Source organism: Neltuma alba, unplaced genomic scaffold (genome assembly GCF_004799145.2).
Source record: "Neltuma alba isolate B1F8T4 unplaced genomic scaffold, ASM479914v2 tig00011612_pilon, whole genome shotgun sequence".
Taxonomy (NCBI): Eukaryota; Viridiplantae; Streptophyta; class Magnoliopsida; order Fabales; family Fabaceae; genus Neltuma; species Neltuma alba.
Window position 1 is genome coordinate 136,248 of NW_021636263.1, and position 24,595 is coordinate 160,842.

Here is a 24,595-nt window from a genome sequence, read left to right on the forward strand (position 1 = left end):
AATTTGGATTCTAATGCATCTTTTCGAAAAATAGAAGGGAAGTGCAAAGAGTTTAAAAAAATAACACTTGTCCGATACTAAATTTAAGACATACTCCTCCGGTCTTTAATATTTAACTAATTTGATTAGATTAAGGAAGTTAGGTAAATTAGTTAATTATAAAAAAAGTGACACATTTTTTCTAAAACATCATAATCATCTTTCTTAATACCCCTTTTCCTCTTCTACTTGATTATAATTAGGGGAGTATCATAGGGGTAATTTAGAGAAAATTAAAAATATGAGAAATAGGTCTTATATTTAGGACCAAAACCAACTTAAGAATAGGGTCTTATATTAAGAATCGGAGGAGTATTTTTTAGCATAAAATTATATTAAAAAATGGGTATTACGTTTGGATCACATGAGTAATTATCATTACGAATATTATTATTAATTCATCACTTTTATTTGCAAGCTTTTGTCCTTATATTGCAGGTTAGCTTTCGATTGTTCCCATTTCTTCATTATTTTTCCACCTTCCAATTATTTTGGTTTGCATCTCTTAATTTTGGCGGAAAGAAAGGCGTGGATTATTAAAAAGACAAAAATGACCTGATTTAAAAAGTTAATATACAGATAAAAAACCAAGCTCGGCGACAACACGGCACACGACCAGAACGTCGTCATTAGCATCGTCTCCGGTGGAGCTTCTTCGGAAACCTCGCACAACAGGGAAAGATCTTACACAACGTATTCCGCGCACAGAACCAAGATCTGCTGTCGGGACCTGGAAGAGGTTCGACTCTGCAACGTTCTAACCCCTTTCATGCGAACCAAAAGGGGCCTTAATATATCGATTCCTCTCCTGGAAATCCCAGTTCCATTTTGTTTTCGTTTTTGGTTGAATTATCAGCTCGCTTATATTTTTCCCAATCTCCGATTGATTGCTTTAGCTCCGGTTTGCGTTTGACTGATGCAAGTGTGAGAAGGATAGTAACAGGATTCGGTCAAGTAGTGGTGAGTATTATAGTGAGTGAAAGATGATGAATGGGCATTCGTAGACCCAGGAGTGGTATTTATTTGGGCCGAAAGAGTTGTGGCTGATCAATTTGCGTGAGCTACTGGCGGGTTACTGCTGGAGGCTTTTAGGAGAAGGGTATGGAAAATGGTTATGATGCGAAGTTGGCCGAGAAATTCTCAGGCCTGGGTGTTAATCAGCATATTCAGCAACATGATCAACCGCGGGATCAGATTAGCCCCACTTCTAGCAACAACGACAGCTTGTATCAAGTCATGAAGGCCGTTGAAGCGGCGGAGGCCACCATTAAGCAGCAGGTACTTCCATTTCAACATATGTTCTATTTAAGATTTTTGATCTTGTTCGTCATTATTTGAACATAAAAGGCTTTACAATTTGCTGAGGATGCTTGCTTATAAACCTTTGATTTTTAGTTTCATAATTGATGTGCACGTATTTAATCATGTCTTGCATTATTGGAGTTGGTTGGCTCGGTAATGCTGGCAGTCCTGCTAAAAGTAGCATGGAAATGGATTTTTAGAGGATACGTGGGTGGGGGACTTACTTTTCATTGAACTTTTGTTCAATAGACGCTGGAGAGCTTTAGCCGGAGATCAAAGCGTTTGGAGTATTTTATGTAGATAGCGGGTTGTGTATGATAAATAGCCTTGGTAGTCCATCCTCTTCTTTTTCTTTCCCACTTTTTCTTTGATGACTGTTTTCGCCCAGGGGCTTCGAGTCCTCATTGCTCCCTTCGCTCATTCACTCTTGTTTTTCAAGTTACGTGAAATGATTTTCTACGGTGCAATGAGACTGGATGCTGTCATCTTTATTATTTGGGTACTATGTCTTTTTAACTCTTATCCACCTGTGAAATAATTCCCATTTCATTGGAAGAGGTCTCCTTTGGTGTGTATAATGGTAGTGAATGGAAAGAAAATTGAAATATAAGTGTGTTTTTGTGGATGAGAAATGTTTTCTTCTTTTGTGTCACTGGATAAAAAATATTGAAAATTACATGTTTATGATTGAGCAGTGATAACAATTATAAATAACATCGCATATCGTGCATTTTATTTAATGGAAAGATATTCTCTGCCCAACGAAACGGAGCCAAACTTGCACGCTTATGCAAAAACGGTTTACTTTGTGCCATAAACGGTGCTATCTAACGGTCAAGTCCTTTTGGAGTAAATACTGAGGCTGCAACACGTTGCTTTTGGCAGGTGGAAGAGAATAACCGGCTTAAGTCTGAGCTTCAAAGAAAAATGCAGGAACTTGAAAAATATGTAAGTGTTGCTCTAGATTACTTGCGTATCAGTTATGTACGGTTTGGCTAAAATTTTTACAAGTGATGGTTGGCTGTTTTCAGTTTTCTTGGAAAACTTTAGATTGTGTACCCTTTATTCCTTTTCTAGTTGAATGAAAACTGTATTCAAAATGAGCAAGCTTGGCCTAGTCCATGAAGTAAATCTAAAAATTCAGCAGGTTGGGCTAGCTCCATGCCATCCCAGATTCCCAAGCGATTTCAGAGAGTGCTGTGCGTTAGGTGCACTCGCTGGTAAAAATAATAAAACAGATGTATATAGCAATTATTAAACTATTTTTAATTTTAATTATTTGCTAAATATGTGAAATATCTTAGACAAAGATAGAAACTGTCAAACATTTTGAAATATCTTATTTATTGACAGGGGTGATAGACTGACTCACTCTAATCAATTACCTTTTTTCTTGGGGAAATCTTTAGTGAGAAAGTTTCGGCATATTGGATCGGCTAATGCAGTGTTGTTCGTCCACCTCTTTGGTGGGTCGGACAGGGTTGAGCTCTCTTTATACAGGGGCTCTCATTTGATGAGCCCAATATGATGGTCTCAAACCATTTTAACATCTTTTTACGGGAGCTCCATGTAGAGCAAGGATTTTACATTTAGGATATACATTCTGGATTATAGAAGTGAAAGATTTCATACTTATTCAACGTGCCAATGGGTTTATCTTCTCTGTTTGTGTACTTGTATTCTGATAGGAATCCATAAGGTGCCAGAACCCCACTATTGCCTTTAGGCAAGAAGGGTGGGCAAGTGCTAGCTCGAGTGAATTTAGGCTCCTAAATAAGGGGGGAAAAAAAGAGAGAGAGCTGAAAATATGCTTTATAAAGGAACAATAGATGAACATAAATGTTAGAACAATTGAAACATTATTTAATTGAAGTTTAGAATGATGAAAAGTTTGTAAGAGAGAAGGTTTGGCTGAATTCTGAAAGCTTAACAGTGTATTTGTTATTGGGCAGAGTTTTATGGGTTTTCCTATGTTTAATGCGTAGCCTGACAACTAGGTGTTACTGGGTGGGTTTTTAGAGCTCTGTGTAAGAAAAATGTTCCCTGTTTTCTTTCTTAAAAAAAAAAAAAATGTGTTATATTTATTGTATCTCTATTATTATTACTCAATAGTAATGATCTTTTATTGATTTCCTAAAGTAAGGGGCAAAACAAATATTTTTGTCCAGAAATTCACTTTTTGCCCTTCTGTTTCATTTTCCATCATTCCATTCTACATACCAGTCGACCCCTTTGGAGCATGTGCCATACTTAAGCAGATGAAGTCAATAAATTTTGTGCTTTTTATGCAAAGTAAACACTTCTGCTTCTGGGATCTCTTTTTGAAATTTTGTCTGATTTGGCTGAACAGTTTATCCTTATGATGATTACGTGGGGCCAATCTCCGCACCCCCCACTTTTTTTCCTTTCGGTTTTGTTAAAAGAAGACAAAGGAGAAAAGAAAAATATCCTGCATAACAATGAATTAAAATTTTCCTTAAGAGGACCCTTCATATGCCTTTGTACTTCCCTTCTATTCTACAGACTTTCCCTTTTATTAATCATAAAGGAAATTTCTCCTTGAGAGTGTCAATAAAAAGGAAACAACAATCTCAGCCGTGCATGTCTTCTGTTTTTGACAGAAGCAAGATGAGTCAACGGATCGAGGACCTCGATCTGTTGCCCCATGGGATGAGCAGAGTCCAGGATCTTATGAAGCTCGTCAGTCATTTGTGCCATTAGGAAATCAAGATCTACTTAAGGGTATGGCTATGTCTTGCCTAGTTGATGTAACTTGTATCCTAGTCGTCCAGTATCTAAAACATTAAGATGATGCAGCCAGAGGCAATGCAGAAATTCATTATGAAAACAGTAAATCAAATGGGACATTCAGAGTCCACCCAAATGGACAGCTATATGCTGATAATAATGGCCCCTCTCTGTCGTCTCCGTTATCTGCAAGGTCAATCTCTCCGAGTAGGTATTTTTCTGTTCATATCCTCATGTCTTCATTCTGCTCAGGTATTATCAAAGAAGAACTTATATCTGTAGAAAACTGTGTTTTTTCTGTAGGCATAAAATAGAAGGGGACTACGATTCACGAATTAATTCTTCTGGACAAGGGTTGATGCCAATGGCTGAAATGAATAATCCTAATACCCTATGGAAGCAGGTACTGTCATAGCTCTAAAAGTCTCATCTTTTATCTGAGCATGATATTTATGGCGTATGTTTATATCTATTTAGGATATTGCCATAAAGATTCGTGAACATGAAGAAGAGATCATGCAATTAAGGAAACATCTTGCAGACTATTCCATAAAGGTAAAGGATATACATATTCTTAAAGCTTGTGATAATAAATATTGTTTTCTGTCCATATCATGTCGTCAGTGATTAATCGTTATTTTTATGATAGGAAGCACAGATACGCAATGAAAAGTATGTTTTGGAAAAGCGCATTGCATATATGCGCCTGGTAAGGATGATATTATTTGATGTCCATATTTAATCTCATAAGAATTATTGATTTCCTTCCTCTTCCTGAGTTTTAATTTGAATTGTGCTGTTAATTTTCTTAATCATGCCACTAGGCCTTTGATCAGCAGCAACAAGATCTAGTAGATGCGGCATCAAAAGCTTTATCATACAGACAGGACATAATTGAAGAAAATATTCGTCTTACATATGCGCTGCAGGTGTTTTTCCCCCCTACATATCTTCATATTATTGGTGCATGTTAAATTGTGCATGCGATAGTTTGGTTGAACAATGTGTTATTTTTTTTTATTGCATTTCAGTTTGGTGTCACCTTCTGTTGGCTCTTTATGAACAGTTGGAAACTTGGAACAATTTTTTAGTTCTCTTTTCTTCTGTCAGGATGCACATCAAGAAAGATCAACATTTGTTTCGTCCTTGCTGCCTCTTCTGGCTGAATACTCCCTTCAGCCCCCTGTTCCTGATGCTCAATCAATTGTTAGCAATGTCAAGGTCAACCTTGTTCTGCTTCCCTTTATTTGAAATATTGCTTCTATCTTGTTTATAGGTATTTGAGTTGTCACTTGTATAAAATGTTCGTCACGTCTACTTATTTCAACATTTTCATGTGTCCTCCTTCCATTTGTGGATTTGTCAAAGACAATAAATGTGGTTATAGGATTGGAATTTTGAAATATAGTTCTTTTTTCTCATAGCTTTAAATGTCTCTTAAGAACTACTTATTCTTACAATAGAAGAGAATATATCGGATTGAGAGAGAATACTGCAGGATTATTTGAATATATGCTTTTTCTTCTGGATTCTGATTTCATTGTCTTTAATGGGATACTCATAATTGATATTCAATGGCATGTCATTGTTCAAGGCAAATCTTTTATCTTTGTTGTTTACACACATTTCTTTTCATTTAAACATCGGGAGTAGGGTATTGGTAAAGCAGCATGGACAGGGTTTGAAATTAACATTAGGGCATTAATCTCACATAATTTTGTGTTATGTTATTAGGACTTTACTTGACCATTGGTACAAAAAGGTTGACTCGTATTCCTGACACCAATGAATACTTTTAGGGTTTGTAAGTCTTGCCCGTGGTCCATTGTCCATAAGTACATTCTTTGAATTTTCTGATTTCGCTTAGTTAAGAATTGAGATTTGATTTAAAATTATGGGGACCAGGTATAGGGACTAAAAGAATATTTTATTTTTTTAAAGTTTGGAGATCTTGTTGGCGTTAACTAAAAATTGCATTAGAAATTTGTTGGCTCTTATGTTCTTTGTAGTAGAATCTAAAAAAATTCTACCAAATTGAGTGCCCTTCTTTTCTCAAGTTGTTGATTTTGTTATCTTTTAAATTTTAATCTGTTGGATTGGGGGATATATGTGCGCATGATTGTCTTTTTATATATTTAGTTCTGAAATTTAAACTCATGTGCATGGTTTTATAATAAATTCTTCTTCTTGGCAGGTTCTGTTTAAACATTTACAGGAAAAACTTCTTCTCACTGAGGTATGTTTGGCAGACACTCGGTATGATTTGAATTCCTGTGGGCAATATTAGGATAATAAATTGGACTTTTGGTTGATTTGTTAGAAATGATACTAAAGATTACAAGAACTATGACCTTGTAAAAATCCTGAGATTTGTGGCATTTCCCTTTTTTGCCAGCATAATGGTTTTATTGACCATGTCAATTCTTCATTACAGTCAAAGCTAAAAGAGTCACAATATCAACTAGTGCCTTTGCGTTCTGATATGAGCCAATCAAATTTTGCTTCACAGTCCCCATCTCATTCGGTTGGTGCAGCATTGGCAACTTCAGTATGCTCATTTTGTCAATTTGTCGCTTTCTCTTATTATGCTGTTAGCTATTATAAAATTCTAAGTTGTTGCATTTTTTGTTAGAATAAAGATGGACTTGAACTGGTTCCGCAGCCCATGTATTCCCAAGTGACGCCTCCGGTCTCTGTTGATGGTCAGACTGGAGCTGATTGGGATATATTGGGTCGCCATCAGAGTGGCTTGGGTGGCATGGCGAAGAATATGGATGCTGATGTATTAGGGAGATATTCACCTCTTGCTAGCAGGTGAGCCTGGTCAAATGGAGACTGCTACTCTGAACTGAATGTATTGGTGGGTTCTATTTTCGTGGAGTCTCTGTTAAAGTGGTCCTGATCATTTGACATGTGGATAAGCCTTACATGTTAAATTTATTTGAGACCATGTTTGGTTCTATCCAAAACAGATGGGAGAATCTATGAAGTAAATATGGAAATTATTGTCTCCACCATGTTCTGTGTAATATAACATTTAAGATTAACATTTTTTAATTGTCTCATTTCCTGGTGAGTTTGTATTCAATTTAGAACTTCAGTTTTCATTGAAAACGTGTTCCATGTAGATTTTAGCATCTCATTTCCTTATGAATACTTAAAGAGTTATCACTTTTGGAGATAGTCTGTTGGCATCTCCATCTCTTTTGCTTCTGTGATGCTGATTTGCTAAAGCAGTCGGTTCTCAGGAAGTTTTTTTTTGGGCCTATAGAATGCAATTTTTTTATGCATTTAAGATATGATGAGGTACTAAACAAGTATTGAAATAGCTTGGCCGTATTTCGTGGTACCTTTTGGTGGTTTTTTGCAGGCTGTTATTAAGGTTTGTATGTAAAATAAAACTGCATTCAATACTTTGTTTTGGTTTCTGTCTTACAATCTTGACTATTTGAAACACCCTTGCTGTTTTGTGGTTTTTGAAATTTATTAATTCTGAGATACAAGAATAATTGATGTGGTTTCTGATGGGCTTGATAGCAATGGGCCAAGTCTCAGTTATTTGAAGGTTGTGAGGGGGTGTGTGTGAGAGAGAGATAGAAAGTTGTAGCAGGCTAGTGGTGAGGAATATATATATATATATATATATATATGCGTGTGTGTGTGGGGTAGTTGTTTAGAGAGTAGGCTCAGGTAATTGTATCTATTTGGAGCGCCTAGTACTCTCACATTGCTTGAGTTGGTGTGCCTTTTCTGCTATTTTCTTTGTTATTTTCGGGCTGGACTTGCGCTCTGCCTGATTGTAGCTAATTTGAATACTATTTGGGACTGAGTTCCATGAGTTTCTCTCTTGTCCTTTCTGTTGAGCTGCTCCTCTACTGGTTCCTTCAGTTAAAGTCATTTGCTATATTGAGGGTGTGGTCTGATGAACATTTTTAGTTTTGTAAAACTCTAACCTGTAATGATTTATGATTAAAGAATATATACATTTTTTTGGTTTATAAATGTCTTGATTTTCAATTTACAATATATCCAAAGATTTGGTCTTTGATAGAGTTCAATGACGTCGTGCGATCTGTATAGCCGACTCCACCTAACAGGATAAGGCTTTGTTGTTGTTGTATAAATGTCTTGAGTTGATTGTAAAGAAGCACATTTGTAAAGAAGCGCATTTGTGTACAATTGTATTGGCTATTTGACAGGACATCTAGCCATGATGCTCCTACCCAGCTTGGAGTTACTCAAGGTGGTACTCATCCTACACATTATGGAGAGGAAACAACTAACAAACAGGTTACATTTCGTGATCCTGTGAGTAATAGTGAAGTGGATGATACTGATGGGGATGGAAATCAGAATGAGAGAGAAACTTCTGCTAACTGGAGTTCAGGCAACTCTCCTTATACAGCTGCTGCTGACAATCCCAGTTCCTCTTATTCTCCTTATCATCTACCACCAGTCCTTGAAGAACCTTCCTCGTCATTTTCTGAGGGTAAGAAGTGATTTTTTTTTTAATTTTAATTACTTGTTAAAGAACTAATGTTGTCTATATCACATTGAACAAATGCATTATGCAGCTGCAGATGATGATCCGCTACCAGCTATAGATGGTCTTCAAATTTCAGGAGAAGCCATTCCAGGAAGGGAACTTCAGGCATGCGGATTTTCTATCAATGGTACCACTAGTTGTAACTTTGAGGTGCATTTTATCCCTCTCCAATTTGAAGCTTGTTTCCTTTTATTACCTAATGCATTTTCATGTTCTATAACTGTTGTGCTTACTTGGCCTTTTCTTGTTGGATTGTCAGTGGATAAGGCATATGGAAGATGGATCTGTTAATTATATTGATGGTATTTTCTAGTTCTAGAGTATGTTCTTTTGCTCCTTCCTAACGTTAATGCCTGAATCATTAATCTTGGGTCCTAAATATAGGGGCAAAGCAACCCAACTATCTTGTCACTGCTGACGATGTTGACACCTACCTTGCCATTGAAGTTCAGCCTCTGGACAACAGAAAGCGCAAGGTAGTTTTCTTAATGGAGGCAATTATATTATCAGTATTGTATGGAAAAAGATACCTGAATGTTGACAGCTGCATGATATATCATCTTCTTAACATTGAAATATAGGTTTTTAAGATTGTGACTTCGATCATAATGTTGTTTGATCTTATAGTTCCGCCTATAAAATTGATTAGAATCTACCACAAAATCTATATGGAAATAAGTACTTTGTCAAGTTAATTTGATTGATTCTGGATATTTCAATTATGGTTGTCCCTTTTTTTTTTAAAAAAAAAAATTTTTAATAACTAAATTGCCTGCATTCTTTGTGATTGTAGGGAGAACCTGTGAAGGTTTTTGCTAATGATACAAAAAAGATCACTTGTGGTGAGTACTTTGCGGTGATTTGGTGTTTCTTGAAGTCTAGCACTACCCTAAATATATTCAAATTGCTTCAGTGTGCAAGATGTGAGGTAGATCTGGGTGTAGAGCACTACCCTTAAAGTTTCTGACATCTTTAGTATATAAAAGGTTTACTTTTCTACATTGGCAAGTTATAAATGGGCTTGTGAAGTGGTGTGTGCTTAGCATTGATCTTGTTCTTGGAGGGCATGTCTTGCTGTCAAAGTTGTTGAACAATGGGAATGATGAGTCAACGAACTTCCTGGCTTTCAGAGGCAAATGTTTATTGATATAGAGAAATTTTTTTCCGAAATTGTGTGCATTTATTTCATTCTCTCTGAAAGGATATCATGGTCCCTTTGGGGATATCTGATAAAATTGGAAGATACTGAAGGGATCTCATGATTAAAAGAACTAGCACAATGCAACTTTAAGGCAACAAAGGAGAATTAGACAATATCGTAACAACCAAAACACAATCAATAATTTCCAATCATGTAATCTGTAGGATATCTGACAGACTCCCTTGAAGCAATCTAACAAGGACAAGCACCAAAAGGAAGCCAAAAGAAAAATCTAAACCAGCTAATCTGCTTTGGATTTATCATATCTTGATTTCAGTTCTGTGACATTGCCTTTCTTAATAATTTATTGAGCTGTTATCTTCTTTTCAGACCCTGAAATGCAGAACTGCATTGAGACGACCCTTTATAGTGGACTGGCGTCATATAAAGTTTCTCTTGCGGTAATTCAATGATAGCAGTTACTTATTTAAGTTTCCTTTGTCTATCTATGCAAAAAAAATTATTTTACTATTCTCTAACGAAAAAGCTCAAACTGTTTTGAAAAAATTCTGGATTGCTTGTACAGACTGGATATCTAGATATATGGGAACCAGCTACTCTGACCATTAAGAGGGAAGGGTACAGTATCAAATGCAGTGGACCAAGTGGAGCTGTAGCTGCAGAAAAATTCTCTTCATCTATCAGAGTATGTCTCCTTATTACTATATACTGAGTTTGTGAAAACATTTCGGTCAACTGGTATTTAAGTTATTGATTCATCTGGGAAATACAAATTTGTAGTTGGCTATTAGTAATTGTTCATTTTGATGATCCAAATAGTTGGAAATTTATTAAAGAGAAATTTATGATTTATATGGAATTTTCAAAATATGTGTTAGTTAATATGTTTTAACTTGAGACTTATTGTAACCTAACTGAAAATTTTCATGGGTTAATCTTATTGATCAGAGAACTTTTGCTTGATATGAAGAAGGGGAGGACGATTTATTATGAAACATATCAGGCACTTGTATTCTAACTACCTTAATTTGAAACTAACTAAAAAGAGCAGCAACCTCAGAAGACAACTACTCCAATATGCCACCTTAATAGTCATGCTATGAAGCATAGTCATTCGTGCTCTTCTACTTCCAACAAATAATCAACAATGGTTGATCCTCTCATGCCAACATCCCTCAGTTTAAGGCTGCTAGTTCTAGGTGGAAATTAAATTGGGTTGCAGCTTGGCAGGAGCTGATGATGTTGAAGGGTATAAAATTGAGAAGTCCAGTTATAATGTAAAAGATACTAGTGAGCTGTTCTGGTAAATGAAAGCTAACCAACTCTGTTGCTAGGTGTTATAGGGAGCTCTTACTAAATTGCTTTTTCTATTACGTGCATGTTTATGATACATTATCCTTGATGGTTGGCTAATTTCGTTATCTTTTCTTTTTCCTTTTGTAGGTTGTCATTCCTTATGGACATGTTTCAGCATTTGCAATCATTGGTTCTAGTGGCGTTGAGCATCTATTACGGGCTGAAAACAGCCCAACAGATGTCAGTGGGTAAGCGAAACTTCATATAGTTTATCTTGTATGCCATCCGCACCAAAAAAGAATTTAGGTGGCGTATTTTTTGGTTATGTTTAATGCGAAGTATTTCAGTATGGTCTAGAATTATGATTCTTCCTGTTCCTGAATATCCACTTTATAGTTGTGTGTTGTCTCTGCATTTATGCCTTCCAAAATGAAAAAGATGTATCATACGTTATATGTATCTGAAACCTTTCTTTCTGAAGGTTGGAAATGCAATTTTTGTTTGAGAATAGGAAATTACCTTCAAAAGATATCGTTTAAATGCTGCTTATTTTTTCTTTATGTAATAGATGGCCCATTTCCGTCCTGACTTGGCAACAGTGGCCTAACTTTTGAGCGGACGCTCTGTTGTTAAAAACATTTTAATATTCTTTGCCAACAGTGGCCTATCTTTTGAGCTGACGCTCTTGCTAAAAACCATTTCAATATTCTTTGACAATAATGGGAAGAATCTGAATAAGTTTGCTCTCACTTTCTGTCAACAAACCTTTGATATATTGTGCTATTTACAGGGGATTTGAAGTTGTCGTCCTTTTTTCAATTCCTCGGCAAGAAAATAGTTTTCTTTATTCTTTTTCCCCGAGGAAAAATTAAGTTCCTGATAATGGGTGTGGATATAATGTGGATTTTCTTGATATCTGTTTGTTGATATTAAATGTTCATTGGTTTCTGCTTTTGATATTTTGTATTTCGTTGCTCTTTCTGCAGTTGGAGAGACACTATTGTGCTCACCTTGAGATTGTTCATCCTACGGGTACATGTTAAGCTCTTTTACACTTTGAGCTGTTGCTTCGTATTTCAGTTTGTTACGACTTGTAAAATAATCCTCAATCTGTTACTTTGTTTAAATTAGTATCAGAGACACCCGTGCACTCATGATTAAGACCAAATAAGAAATGTGAGATGGAAAGAATTGGTTTGTCAACGTTGTTCAACTTTCCCTCCCAGTGATTGTTACTTCGTTACTATGTGTCCACATTACAAAATTTGCATCGGAGGAACCATTTTATATTGCCTAAATTTGAATCTAAGCTTTGCGAGGATGATGCTGACTTATCATGTCTTGAGTTATAGTTTGGGTATCAATGCCAGTATTGTGGTTTTTATTTCTGGCAAACCATAAATCATCAAAGCTCAGAGTAGATTTTAATTGTTATTGTCTAGGGTATCTTGGAAATTATTTGGACTATAGGGCAATGTTTGGTATGCGGATTAGTGTATTATTCTAAAAGGGAAATAGGTTAGTGCACTGTGTGCTCTCCCGTTTTCTTTCTAGAGAACACTTTTTCCTTCACATATCAAATGTTGCATAAATCTCTTGCTCTATTGGTATTGAGGCGTACTCTCGTACATCAACTTAGTGCATTTACGATTTTATATTCAGAATACCTGACGTGACCTTAGAAAAGAATAGCATATATATTGCCTTGGTGCATAAATAATACTCCTCCGGTCTTAAATAAGATTTTTTTTTTACGTTACAAAAGGGGTGTTATATTTAGGATCAGAGAAATATTATTATTAATCTATGTTTGCCAGATTATTGGGACATGGATTTAGCTTCAAATATTAAACAGTAACTGAAATGACCTGGGTTTTGATCTTTCTGTGCTTCTGCAGGCTGGGGAGAAAAGGAGGGGAAAGAAGAAGGGTTTATTCTTTAACAAGTAAGGGAAAACCAACTGCTTTGTACACAGTTTCAGGTGTCGGGGGAATAATATAGGAAGGATGGGCACAGGAAGTAGTGGATCTTGTTTGCAATCTAAATTATTGCCTTTTCCTTTGTATTATTTTAAAGGGTAGGCTTCAGCTTGAAATGTAATCTTCTGTGTGCAGTTACACCATTTGCCATATTTTCCAGTTTTTTTCCCCCTCCTCATCTTGTAAATCAATTTTTTGCTTTGCGTTCTGGTACTGTCATTGGTTTGTGCATATCTTTGTGCGCATAAGCCTTGTTGGATCCTTAAATTAATTTTCAATTTTGATGATCTATCCAATTCTTGGGACTCACTTATAATGTGCAAGATTCTAAGGAACTTGAGGTATACAAATTCGTGGGACCCCATAACTACGCTACAAGTACTCGGGTGTTATGCTTCCCGTGTTAAAGGAATTGGGGCATCTTAAGTTCTCATGGTTACATTATCCTCATTGGAATCGGAGATATGTAGTTTGACAAATTTACTGTGGTATGTCAAAGATCTATGTGCTAGGATGCGGTTATCTGCATACATATCCTATTTTCGATCATCAGTGTATTTAAAACTTAAGTACAAGAAGGTTCTAAACTTTGTGTATATTGAATATAATGAGTTTGAGGGAGTATGTGTATAAAAGATCTGAACTGTACTGTCAATGATTAATGAATACTCAGAATTTCTAGATCATGGTAAGTCTGGGAGCGCATACAAACAGGAAGGACTCCTATCCAAGATGATAATACTGAGAAGCTCCACCGTATGGTTTTTGTGTGACGATAACGGAGAAGCGGACGGAGAAAACAGATCAGTTATCAAAGCAAGAGCTGAGTGGTTCATTAAGAGTCCAGAGTTAAAGCATGATTAGAGACTCTTGAACTTGCTGCTTCCTCAGAGTTGTCTAGAATTTTGCTGATTAGTGCTCATTTGTTTCAGTGATCCAAGCTCCCCCTGAGTCCTTGAACTGAGTGTTCAATCTTACTATGGAAAGCTATGACTCGTTTTTCAAAGAAAGATTAAAAGGGATAAGTACTTATAAACAAGATCAAACATGCGATGTTTCACTTGCAAGAAAATTTTAATGTCACTAAATTTAAATTACAAGACAATTGATGATGTTATCATAGTTGATTTTTATGACTATTCACCAAGTTTTAAGTAGCAAAAGAATTGATCTAACTGCAATAGTTTAGTGCCATATATGGCTACACATAAATAACCTTCACCTCAATAAGCAACATGTTTACTTGTTTGTGAAGCAAAATGACCTAGCTAATCCATCTTGAAGGACAGTTAGAAATTACACCTTTTGTAATGATTGTTAAAAAGAGTTGGTTAATCTAGAATCTGTTGCTTATGAAAAGCTAGAATGCTAGATGCTGCATTAGCTTTGTGGCTACCCTCCTCTGCATGTTGATCGATGCTTTATGAGCTAATTGGTGTTATGATACTTCAGTAATTTGGCATGAGCTTTACAGGCTCTATTGTATGAAATATACCTACAAAATTTTCCACCATCTCAATCTTCTTAGCAATCAACAAAAAAGGAAAAAGAAAAAGAAAAGAGAGTTATCAATATGTGATTACATTGCAAATGTGCAATCAATTCGTGATCATCTTATTATTCGACTTGTCAATTGCACCGTTAATAAAACAAGCTGCTAATTTACTTACTAAGACTTTGTTCTCTTTCATGTCATACTTAAAACAGAAAATATGAGGATTGTTAATGGAAGAACTTATATCGATGCAAAACTAATTTTTCGAATATTTCATTTATATATTCTGTATTTTTGGTTGAAATTTGTATTTCTGTTTCTCGTGTGTATGTTCAAAAGCATTAGGTGAATAGCATATAAGAATGCTGGTCTCAATGCCCCAAGCCCATTAGTGTCAGCTAACTTGGAACATGTTTAGTTTGATGCTGAAAAGATCAGCACTATAGTCCTCCACATTAGTGTTATATGGATGCTAAAAGTTCATTTTCAAAAGCAAGCCTAGATTACTTCTAACCTTTCATTTCGACAGATGTAATCAAACACAATCACTGTAATGTGGTTGGAATATGCTGAATATAATGAGATCCAAGCATCTAATTCATTATCACAAGCAAATGAGCATTGATGTTCCTCAATTTTTAGGGTGATAAAAATTGAGCCATAAGATCTTCAACACATCAAAATGATCAAAATATATTTTTTCCACCACAAATAAAAGCTTAAACGTATCTGTGGTTTTTCTGAGGGTATATTTGAAATTAAGCTATTATTATTTTTTTCCCCCTTAAATTTTCCTTCATAGTTAAAAAAATGGGTTTACTTGTCCATCACAGGAAATAAAAAGAGCAGAAGAAGATGGAATGAAAGTAAGGAGAAGCAGGGCTGCTCTTAGAAGGAAATAAATAATACTACCTTCAGTCCTTAATATAATAACTTGTTTGATTTTTATTTTAATCCTAAATATAAGAGCTCAATTCATTTTGTTTTACATATTTATATATTTTTTTTCAAGGTAGTCCTTATGACAATAGTAGTTATAACCAATGCATTTGATTAATAAAGATATTTTAGGAAAGACAACACATATTTATTATAAATAACTAACTTAATTTTTTTCTTTAATTTTTTTAAATTAGTCAACTAAATCTTGAAAGTAGCAGTTACAATAGGTGGGAAAGAGAAAACACAATCCAAGAGATTAAAAGTGTCTTCTTCAACTTGAAGATCAACAAAGAAATTAAAACTCTCATGTACGCAAAAGGTGTCGTATGCCTTTGGACTTCTATTCCTTTCCACAAAAATTTCTTCCCCCTTATCACAAATAAATGGTAATTTCCATCCTGAAGCCAATGGAGATTAATTTTTTTTTTTTCTTTTTTAAAATCAACAGTGCAAATGTGGCCGTTTCAACCAAGCAAGGATGAGTCAATGCAAGAAAGACTTGCATGGGATGAAGCTTCTCCTTTATTCTTCCTTTACAGTAAGCTCAATCTCTCTTCAATATGGCGAAACCTGAAGCATCCAAGTCTAATAATAGCCCAGAAAACCAGGTACTGAATTTCAATTTATTTTTGAGTTGTTCGAAACCAATTCCATTCAATCTTTAGTTGAATCGATCCAATCAAGACCACTCAAATTGAATCTCTTGAGATTTAGGAGCTCTTCGCAAGGATTCGTGAGAACGAGAGAGAGCTCTTGCAGCTGAGGAAGCGTCTGGCGGATTATTCCATCAAGGTAAAATAGGGTTTTTAATTTTTGCATTTCATTCTTGTCAAGTCATGTGAGTGGGTGGTGTTTTTTGTTGTAGGAAGCACAGATACGCCATGAAAATGATGATCTGCAAAAGCGTATTGCAGATATTCATGTGGTATGCTTCAGATTCTTGAGCTCCTTTGGCTTAAATTCCTGGAAAATTAGTTAATTATAGTGGGAATTTGTGTGCGAAGGCCTTTGATCACCAGCAACATAACCTAGAAAATTCAGAATCAAAATCTTCGTCATACAGACAGCAGATTATTGAAGAGAATATTCATCTCGCGTATGCCTTGGAGGTACGGCTTTCTCCTGTCGCCCAGAAAGTACCAATGTCAATTTTCTATGCTAATTGGTGTCGGTCCCCTACTCCTTCATAGGAACTTTGGGCCTGTTTGGACACGTTTACAATATTTTCACATCAATTGAGATAAATTTTTTTTTACGTATTTATCTTGTATTATATAAATCACGTTTGAAAATTTATTTATAAGCTGTTTCAAACAAATTTTTTTATTTATCTTGAAAATTAGATAAGTTAATTATTCATAATTATTAATATTTAGAAAGTTTGTGATTTTTTTTTCCCAAAACAATCATTTAATGCTTAGAATTTATTCTGTAAAGATAAAAATACTTTTTTTTAACCAGAGCAAAGATAAAAATACTTAATGAATTATGATAAAATGTAATGGGACTTCAAGCAGAATCTTTAAAGGAACCTTATATTAAAAAATAGAGGGAGTATCTACTTAATAGACCTGATTAATATGCATTGGTACTCAAAGCCCTTTTTATAGTAATTGTGGTTAAAATTATGATTTGTATTAAAAGTTAGGAAAAATTATTATGCAGGTGCTTATATTTTTCCTTCAATTTTTAATTTGGTTTCTATATATGTATTTTAAATTTTTCAAATTTTTTTAGTATTTTAAAATTTAAGTTGCCGAATTTAAAATTTAAAGAAAAATATAAGTACATGCAAAATGATTTTTTCTTGAAAATTATGTGTATTTATTATATTTATATATCGTACATTTTTTTATTATAAGTTGGGTAAAATTACACATACGTATGTATAATTTTTCAAAACTTACATAAATTTCTACAAATAAAAATAAACTACATCGAGATTTGTAAGTGCACATTATTTTTGGAATTTACATAAAATTATCGTAAAAATAAGTAGTAAAATTTTGAAACAAATAGTTGCATGCGTAATTTTTGCAAAATCATAAGAGATTTATCAAGAATAATTATAAGTATACTGAAATTAAACTAAATTATAGTATAATTCATTCTGGTCTCTCAAGATTAGAAAACCACATACCCCTAAGTATATTAAATTTTTAAAAGTGAATCATATATTTTAAAAATTTAGGAGCGAAAGAGATGGAAAACATAATTTAAGCGCATAAAAAAAAATTCTCCTTTTTGGGTTGATGTTGTTTAAATGATTGGGATTTGGAATGAATTTAAAAGTAGGTACTTTGATTTGTGTTGTGTCAGAATGCAGAGCAAGAAAGATTGACATTTATGTCAACGTTGTTGCCCCTTCTCGCTCAATATTCTCTCCAGCCACCTGATCCTGATGCTCGCTCCGTTGTTAGCAATCTCAAGGTCATCCTTCTCTTTCTTTGTTTTTTTTAATTCCAAATCTATGAAATTAATCAATATGTTATGGCGGACAGAGATTTGTTTCGTTGTCTCATCAATATGATGTAAAAGTTACAGGAGCCACATTATAAGTCAGCCCATTCAGATTCCTTCATACATGCATACATACATATGTACACACACACATATGTAATTTGCTTTGGATTAGGTTGGTGATGGTGATTCTAAGACATTAATCGCATGCATTGATTCATAATAAGAAGCTCTCCTTCGCAGGTTTTGTTCAGACATTTGCAGGAACAACTTATTCGCAATGAGGTATGCTTAGCAGCTACTGACATGTTGAATTCCAGTGTACAATGTTATATTTTGATTTTATTTTTCATGTTCCCAGAATCAAGAAAGGATGGGAGTGGTCCCTCAGTCGGTCTCTGATCGGGACATATCGGGTGGTCATCAGAGCCACTTGGTCGGACTTGATGGTGCGGCAAATAAGGTAGAAGCTGATGAATCAGGGAGACAAATAACAAGCGAGAATTCATTCTATGGTGTGGCCCCGAAGACGGGCGACACAACTCGCGAGCCTGAGAGTAACAATATAGGGGTGAACGATCATGATGGAGACGCAAATCGGAATGAGAGAGAAACTTCCTCCAATCGGAGTTCAGGTAACTCTCCCTATATAACCAGTGTTGGTGGTCCGTGTTCCTCCTCTTCTCCTTATCTTGGAAGCAGTAGTTCTCAAGTTTTCTTTTTGCGATGGAAAATTAGCTGACGATAGAAATAAAGAGAGAAGAAAACTGATAGAGGAGATAAGGAATTCTCCCTGGGAAGAAAACTCTTATAGGGGTGAGAGAGAGGGTAGAAACTCTTGTTGAAGGTAGAAATAACTGTTGCACGCTTGCTGTGGTAACCGTCCACAGAGGTGAAGTAGGTTTAACGCATGGTTGTCAACTGCAATGCTGAGCAAATTCTAAAAGTATTTTTTGCAATCATAAGTTGTAAAACACATCTAATTGTAATACTAATTGAATGTGAAAAGATAGCTTAAAATATGACATGTTTATATTCTTATCATGTTCCGAGAATACTCAAGATAATAAACTTAACAGAGTTCAGGGGGGAAAAAAATTCAACTGTAAGCTATAGATAAACTGATAAAGGTCATAAGCTTCTAAGTAATTGACTCATCTTTCTTTGCTTTATAAGAGGCATAGATGATATTCAGCAAAAATACCATAATGCCGCACCAACTTATTGTTTTCACGCGCTTTTGGATTGTAGAATTGTGCTTATTTCACGGTGGCTCTTGTTGCGCAAACTTATATGATTGATTACCTATTGAGGAATTCTTGTAATTCAGCCATTGGGTCATAAAGTTGGCTGTGCATCTCTTTAAGAATAATAAAATTTGGATTGTGAATCATGCACTTTGATAACTATGGTACGGAAAGTAAAACTTCCAATATTATTTGTATTCAAGTGAAAAGGAAAGTGGGGATGATCAAGAAAGTCAATACGAAGTTATGAAGATGCCAACCCATCTCAAACTCCTCCCATATTGGAGTTGATTGGAAATCGAGGGGTGACCTCACTCCTCCGTTACCTTTTAAACATTTAAACATTTCTCCATCTTCCGAGGGTGTTTTGAACTTACTTTATTTATCAAAGCACTAATTTCGGCAGTAAATGCATTATGCAGATATAGATGATGGTCCTCTACCAGCTCTAGTGGATCTCCAAATTTTCGGGGAACCTTTTCCAGGAAAAGAACTTCTGGCATGTGGATACTGTATCAACGGCACCAGTATTTGCAATTTTGAGGTCAATTTTATTCCTTTTAATACCTAATACATTTTTTTTTATGTTTGATAATTGTCATGTTTAACATTACCTTTTGTACCCCTCCCTTTGGTTTTCCAGTGGATTCGGCATTTTGAAGATGGATCTGTTAATATTATTGATGGTATTTTCTTCTTCTAGATTATATTTACCCTTTGTTCCTTCCTAACAAGAAGACCTCAGTCATTAATCTTGTGACCAAAAATATAGGGGCAATGCGACCCAACTATCTTGTTACTGCTGATGATGTTGATACATACCTTGCCGTTCAAGTTCTGCCTCTGGATGACAGGAATCGCAAGGTACTTTTTCTCACTTCGGAGACAGTTACATTTATCTTACGAAAAAAAGATACTTGAATGATAATCTTCATGATGATGCTTGAATGTGGATACGCTTCTTATCGATGAAATATTTAAGTGTCATCTATCAATGATCTTAAATTATATTTGATTGGTTAGAGAAGTGTACTGAGGAGTCTTTACATACTGATGGGATCTGAACACCGAGAGAAGGTTACTTCAGCGATTTAACTAAATGTTACTTGCATTCTGTGTTATTGTAGGGAGAACCTGTGACGGTTTATGCAAATGATAAGAAAAAGATCACTTGTGGTGAGTGCCTGTGCATTCTTTAATTTTTTTCTAAGTCCGGCAACTCAATAGCTTTTAGATGCTACCATATTTGCGAGATATGAGGTAGAGGTGGGTGTGAAGCAAAGGATTGCAAATTTACAGTGAGTTTCTGAGAAACATGATGGGATTACTCGAACTAATCAAACCACTATAAAAAGCCTATAGTAGGAATCCAAAAAGTAGAAACATGATTGATGGGGCTTCAACTAATGCTGTCAAGGCCGTGAGTGGTTGACCAGATTGTACCATGGTTTATACTAGAAAGGTCGGTGGAAAGAGGGACCAAAGGAGGGTTTCATGCTGTAGGAGGAGGGAGTGGATGTTCTGGAGGAAGGACAGGCTGAATTTCAGGAGGAATAGGGGAAGATTATTTAAGAACCTGCCATGGAACCTACTGAAACTCATCTTGAAGTTGCCTACAAGATCATGAGAGTTCTGAAAATGGCTCCAAGGAAGAGAATCTTCTCTTATAAGGATGATGAGCATGACATTGAAGTGTATTATGATGCTGTCGGGTAGGATCTATAACTAATAGTAGGTCTACTTCAGGCACGACTCTTATATTTGAGGAAACTTAGTTAACGCTGAAGTTGAATATAGAGCTCTAGCTTAAAGCATTTGTGAAGGGTTATGACTTAAAAGGCTGCTAGTTGAACTGAGAGTTAAATGTGATGGCCTATGAAGGTGGTATGTGACAACTTGGCTTAAAAGACTGCTAATTGAACTGAGTTAAATGTTATGGCTTAACTTTGTTGTTTTTATTCTTTCTTTATTGTTTTAATCATGCTTTGTTGCCTTAAGTGATTTTAGAGGAAAACTTGTTTTCATGATCACTATATAATTGTACTTCACTTTCCAAAATTCAATTCTCTCCATCTCATTGTGTTTTCTTTCTTTAAGAAGTTATTAGCAAAGAAGGAAGACATTGCAAATGAGGAGGATTAGACATCCCCCTAAGAGCAGAAACTTATAGTTTATTGAGTAATTTTCTTTTTTTCTCAGATTCTGAAATGCAGAGCTACGTTGAGAGGACTCTTCATAGTGGACGTGCTTCTTATGAAGTCTCTCTTCCGGTAATTCACTGAAAGCTGTTTCTTAGTTTTCTCTTTTCTATCATTATGCAAAATCTTGTCTTGCTGTTTTCCATGAAGAACTTCTGTTTTAAAATATCTTCGTGCTGGTTTTACAGACTGGATATCTTGATATATGGGAACCAGCTACTCTGACCATTAAGAGGCATGGTTACAGTATCAAATGCAGGGGACCAAGTGGAGATGTATTCTCAGAAAAATTTTCTCCATCCGTCAGGGTTTGTTTCCTCGATCCACTGTTCTGTATTTGTGAGAACAGTTTGGTTAGATGGTAATGTGAAGTTATTGATACCCCTGAGGAGATAAATAAATACTAGGCTGTGATTGATAAGTGTGCATTTTTACATTCCAAGTATTTGGATGTCTATTCGTAAGACATTTTAGTATGATTTTTGTGGAATATTAAGAATTCCACACTTCAGTGTTTGGTACGACCTAATCTAACTTGTTTACTCAAGTAACTTGAATTTGTCTTATATCTCGTTCTGATATATCTTACTCTTAGGATTTGAGTAATTAGGATTTCCGCTTACCAAATGCATCCTTATAAAGAGGCGTACTGTCAAACAGTCCTTCCTCCTTCACCACTTATTTCTATTATAAAACACAAAATCTTATTCCTTGGAAAATTGTTAATCCTTCCAGGCAACATTCCTTATAGTGCATTCTTGGTGGAGATTCATGTTTTGTCTCTGAAATTTGTGGATTATCTCAGTGCCTGGCTTTCAATTTTGTGTCTAATGACGCGATTTTTCTCACTAGATGGGTATCAGGAGAAACAGAAAGCGTGAATGGAATTTCTTTCTTGATGCCTTCCTTAATCACTTGAACCCTTTCTTAAAAGTTTTATTAGAAAAGGTCAGTAGCAGGACTTACGCGGTAGTTCATGAAAGCTGATGAGCTCTGCAGCTAGCATGGTTATAGCGAACTATTCTAAACAAGCTTATGTGTTTATGGGAGAGTGTTTTTTGGGATAAGCTAGGTTCTTTATCTCCTTTCTCTTTCCCTGTAGGTTGTGATTCCTCATGGACATGTTTTGGAATTTGTAATGATTTGTTCTAGTGGTGTTGAGCTTCTGTTACGAACAGAAAACAACTCAACAGATGCCAGTGGGTAAGTAGCAATTATTCGTTATATGGACAGTTAATGCATATTTGGTCACGCTTTACGTGCATTTATAGTTGTTGTACTCTCTTGAATGCCTTTGGTTCTCTGCTTTTGATATTTAGTATCTTTCATGCTCTTTTTGCAGTTCCAGGGATACCATTGTGCTTGTCTTGAGAAATTTCATTCAAAAGGTATAAATCTTCCCCCTTGTTATGACCTGGTGATTATAATTGATGTGGTAGTTTCTGTTTTGGATAATAGGCTTTTTCCAGGTAATGGATATAAAAGAGAGATTATGCTGAGTGTATTAAGGGTATGAAATCTTTGTGACTCCTGCAGGCTGCGGGCAAAAGAACTGGAAAGAAGGGCTTATTTTTCAAATAGGGGAAAAACCAGCTGCTTGGCAGAATGCCTCTGGTGCCAGCTGAATATGCTGACATGCCACCTAAATTTTCAATTTATATCTTATATGGGGGGTTTAGCTAGAGGTGTGATTTTCTTTTTTATGCAACTTCACTTTTTGATTCCATTTTTTTAAACATTCTTTTCATCCCTTTTCTTTTCCTTTTTTTCCCCTTTCAAATTTTGACGTGTTCATGTAATTTTTATTTTCTACCTGCCTTTGCAATTATACAGTTGTCGGTTGAAATAATTGAAAATGCTACCCTTTTGTTTAGAAATAATTAACTTCTTTGTTTCCAATTTCGTCCTTTTTTTTTTTTGGGTTGAAAATCTGCACCCTTCATAATTTTCCAGACTTGTTAAAATGGAGATTTGTGCATGCATATTTGCATCAAATCTTCCACCGGTGAAGGCAGGGACGGAGCCAGAAAAACAAGTGTAGCGTGGCGAACATCCCCCAATAAAAAGAAGAAAAAGAGAATTAAATACAATTTTTTTTTTAAAATCATTAAATTAATCTGAAATCTTAAGAGATCTTATTGTGAGAAATTTTATTTGTTTAATTACCAAATTATCCTTATTTTTATTTAAAGTATGTGTTGACAATTGAAAGTACAATTGTTAACAACTTAAGATGCAGTGATTAGTAACTATCATGACAGATATTGACAACTCATGTATTACATTTTTGTGATGTGTTGAGAAAGTGTGCTGTTAATACATGTTGCGATAGTTATTAATCGTTACACCTTAAATTATTAATGACTGCTCTTTTAGTTGATGCCAATTTGATAATTAAATAAATAAAACGTCTTGCAATGAGGTTTTTTGGGTCTTTAGAATAATTTGATAATTTTAAAAGATTTTTTTGTATTTAATTCTCTTGGGTGAAATCTTATTACAATTTCCCTTAAAAAAATTTGTATGCGCGGACTATAATTTTTGGGGGCCAATAGTGTAATATACACCCATATCTCCATGTCTCCTTCGTACTTCAGTGGGCAATGGCTGCTAAACAATAAACCGCAATAAACCGCGGCTGCATCCCTAGTAGTGAAGAGGAGATTTTGCATGGAGAGAAAAAGGGGTGGCATTTATCTCGATTTAGCTAGTCTTATCTGAATTTGAAATTTAATAAAAGAAAAATATGGCTGATGTTATGAATATAATAATACCTCCGTGGATGTCTATATATCTCCTATAATCTTTAATATCTCTTATTATCTCTATATCCAACAATTATCTCATATTATTATGTAATCTATAGATTCTATCAAAGGTGTAAAACTGTACCTATAAATAGAAGCTACGTATAATGTATTGAGCACACTTGAATGGAATGAGAAATACTCTTTCTTGTTAATCCTCTCTTCCTCTGTATGATTCTTCTCTATATTTCTTCTTTATTTATAGCACGTTATCAACACGAAACTCTAACCAAGGTGCGAATGATATACCTTTTTATCCCAGCATAATTTTAGAGTATCCTTTGCTCTGTTCAAATAAAAATAGCTCGAGCATCATATATATGGTGTTTCAGAGTATCCGTATTCTTATTCAATTTATCTAGGATAATCTAAGC

General features: G+C 35.1%; 2 protein-coding genes across 6 annotated transcripts; both read left to right on the forward strand.

Annotated features, from left to right (window-relative positions):
* The first annotated feature begins 667 nt into the window (after positions 1-667).
* Positions 668-13,291, forward strand: LOC114715777 (uncharacterized). 4 transcript variants are annotated; one of them, XM_028900668.1, is made up of 22 exons: positions 668-1,317; positions 2,227-2,289; positions 3,963-4,083; positions 4,159-4,300; positions 4,393-4,492; positions 4,567-4,644; positions 4,739-4,798; positions 4,914-5,018; positions 5,200-5,310; positions 6,284-6,325; positions 6,485-6,613; positions 6,722-6,903; positions 8,289-8,578; positions 8,664-8,785; positions 8,895-8,937; positions 9,020-9,111; positions 9,429-9,477; positions 10,167-10,237; positions 10,363-10,482; positions 11,241-11,341; positions 12,080-12,131; positions 12,992-13,291. In XM_028900668.1, the coding sequence occupies exons 1-22, from the start codon at positions 1,141-1,143 to the stop codon at positions 13,040-13,042; spliced, it is 2,301 nt and encodes a 766-aa protein (XP_028756501.1). In that variant the 5' UTR covers positions 668-1,140; the 3' UTR covers positions 13,043-13,291. The 4 variants fall into 4 exon arrangements, with proteins under 4 accessions (XP_028756501.1, XP_028756499.1, XP_028756500.1 ...); XM_028900666.1 differs by having other exon boundaries at positions 669-1,317; positions 6,485-6,637; XM_028900667.1 differs by having other exon boundaries at positions 670-1,317; positions 6,485-6,637; positions 12,080-12,125.
* A 2,669-nt stretch (positions 13,292-15,960) lies between these two features.
* LOC114715765 (uncharacterized) lies at positions 15,961-23,316 on the forward strand. 2 transcript variants are annotated; one of them, XM_028900648.1, is made up of 16 exons: positions 15,961-16,117; positions 16,224-16,301; positions 16,375-16,434; positions 16,514-16,618; positions 17,829-17,939; positions 18,213-18,254; positions 18,331-18,604; positions 19,639-19,760; positions 19,860-19,902; positions 19,989-20,080; positions 20,344-20,392; positions 21,416-21,486; positions 21,603-21,722; positions 22,517-22,617; positions 22,757-22,802; positions 22,884-22,928. In XM_028900648.1, the coding sequence occupies exons 1-16, from the start codon at positions 16,070-16,072 to the stop codon at positions 22,911-22,913; spliced, it is 1,392 nt and encodes a 463-aa protein (XP_028756481.1). In that variant the 5' UTR covers positions 15,961-16,069; the 3' UTR covers positions 22,914-22,928. The 2 variants fall into 2 exon arrangements, with proteins under 2 accessions (XP_028756481.1, XP_028756480.1); XM_028900647.1 differs by lacking the exon at positions 22,884-22,928 and adding an exon at positions 22,951-23,316 and having other exon boundaries at positions 15,962-16,117.
* The last annotated feature ends 1,279 nt before the right edge of the window (positions 23,317-24,595 follow it).

Excerpts from the sequence above, each read along its gene's own strand:
- LOC114715765 (XM_028900647.1), top strand. The coding sequence starts at position 16,070 with ATGGCGAAACCTGAAGCATCCAAGTCTAATAATAGCCCAGAAAACCAG. Across the intron at positions 19,903-19,988 it reads ATCTGTTAATATTATTGATG|GGGCAATGCGACCCAACTAT; the intron begins GTATTTTCTTCT and ends CCAAAAATATAG. Across the intron at positions 22,803-22,950 it reads TGAGAAATTTCATTCAAAAG|GCTGCGGGCAAAAGAACTGG; the intron begins GTATAAATCTTC and ends TGACTCCTGCAG.
- LOC114715777 (XM_028900666.1), top strand. The coding sequence starts at position 1,141 with ATGGAAAATGGTTATGATGCGAAGTTGGCCGAGAAATTCTCAGGCCTG. Across the intron at positions 9,112-9,428 it reads TGGACAACAGAAAGCGCAAG|GGAGAACCTGTGAAGGTTTT; the intron begins GTAGTTTTCTTA and ends TTGTGATTGTAG. Across the intron at positions 12,132-12,991 it reads TGTTCATCCTACGGGTACAT|GCTGGGGAGAAAAGGAGGGG; the intron begins GTTAAGCTCTTT and ends GTGCTTCTGCAG.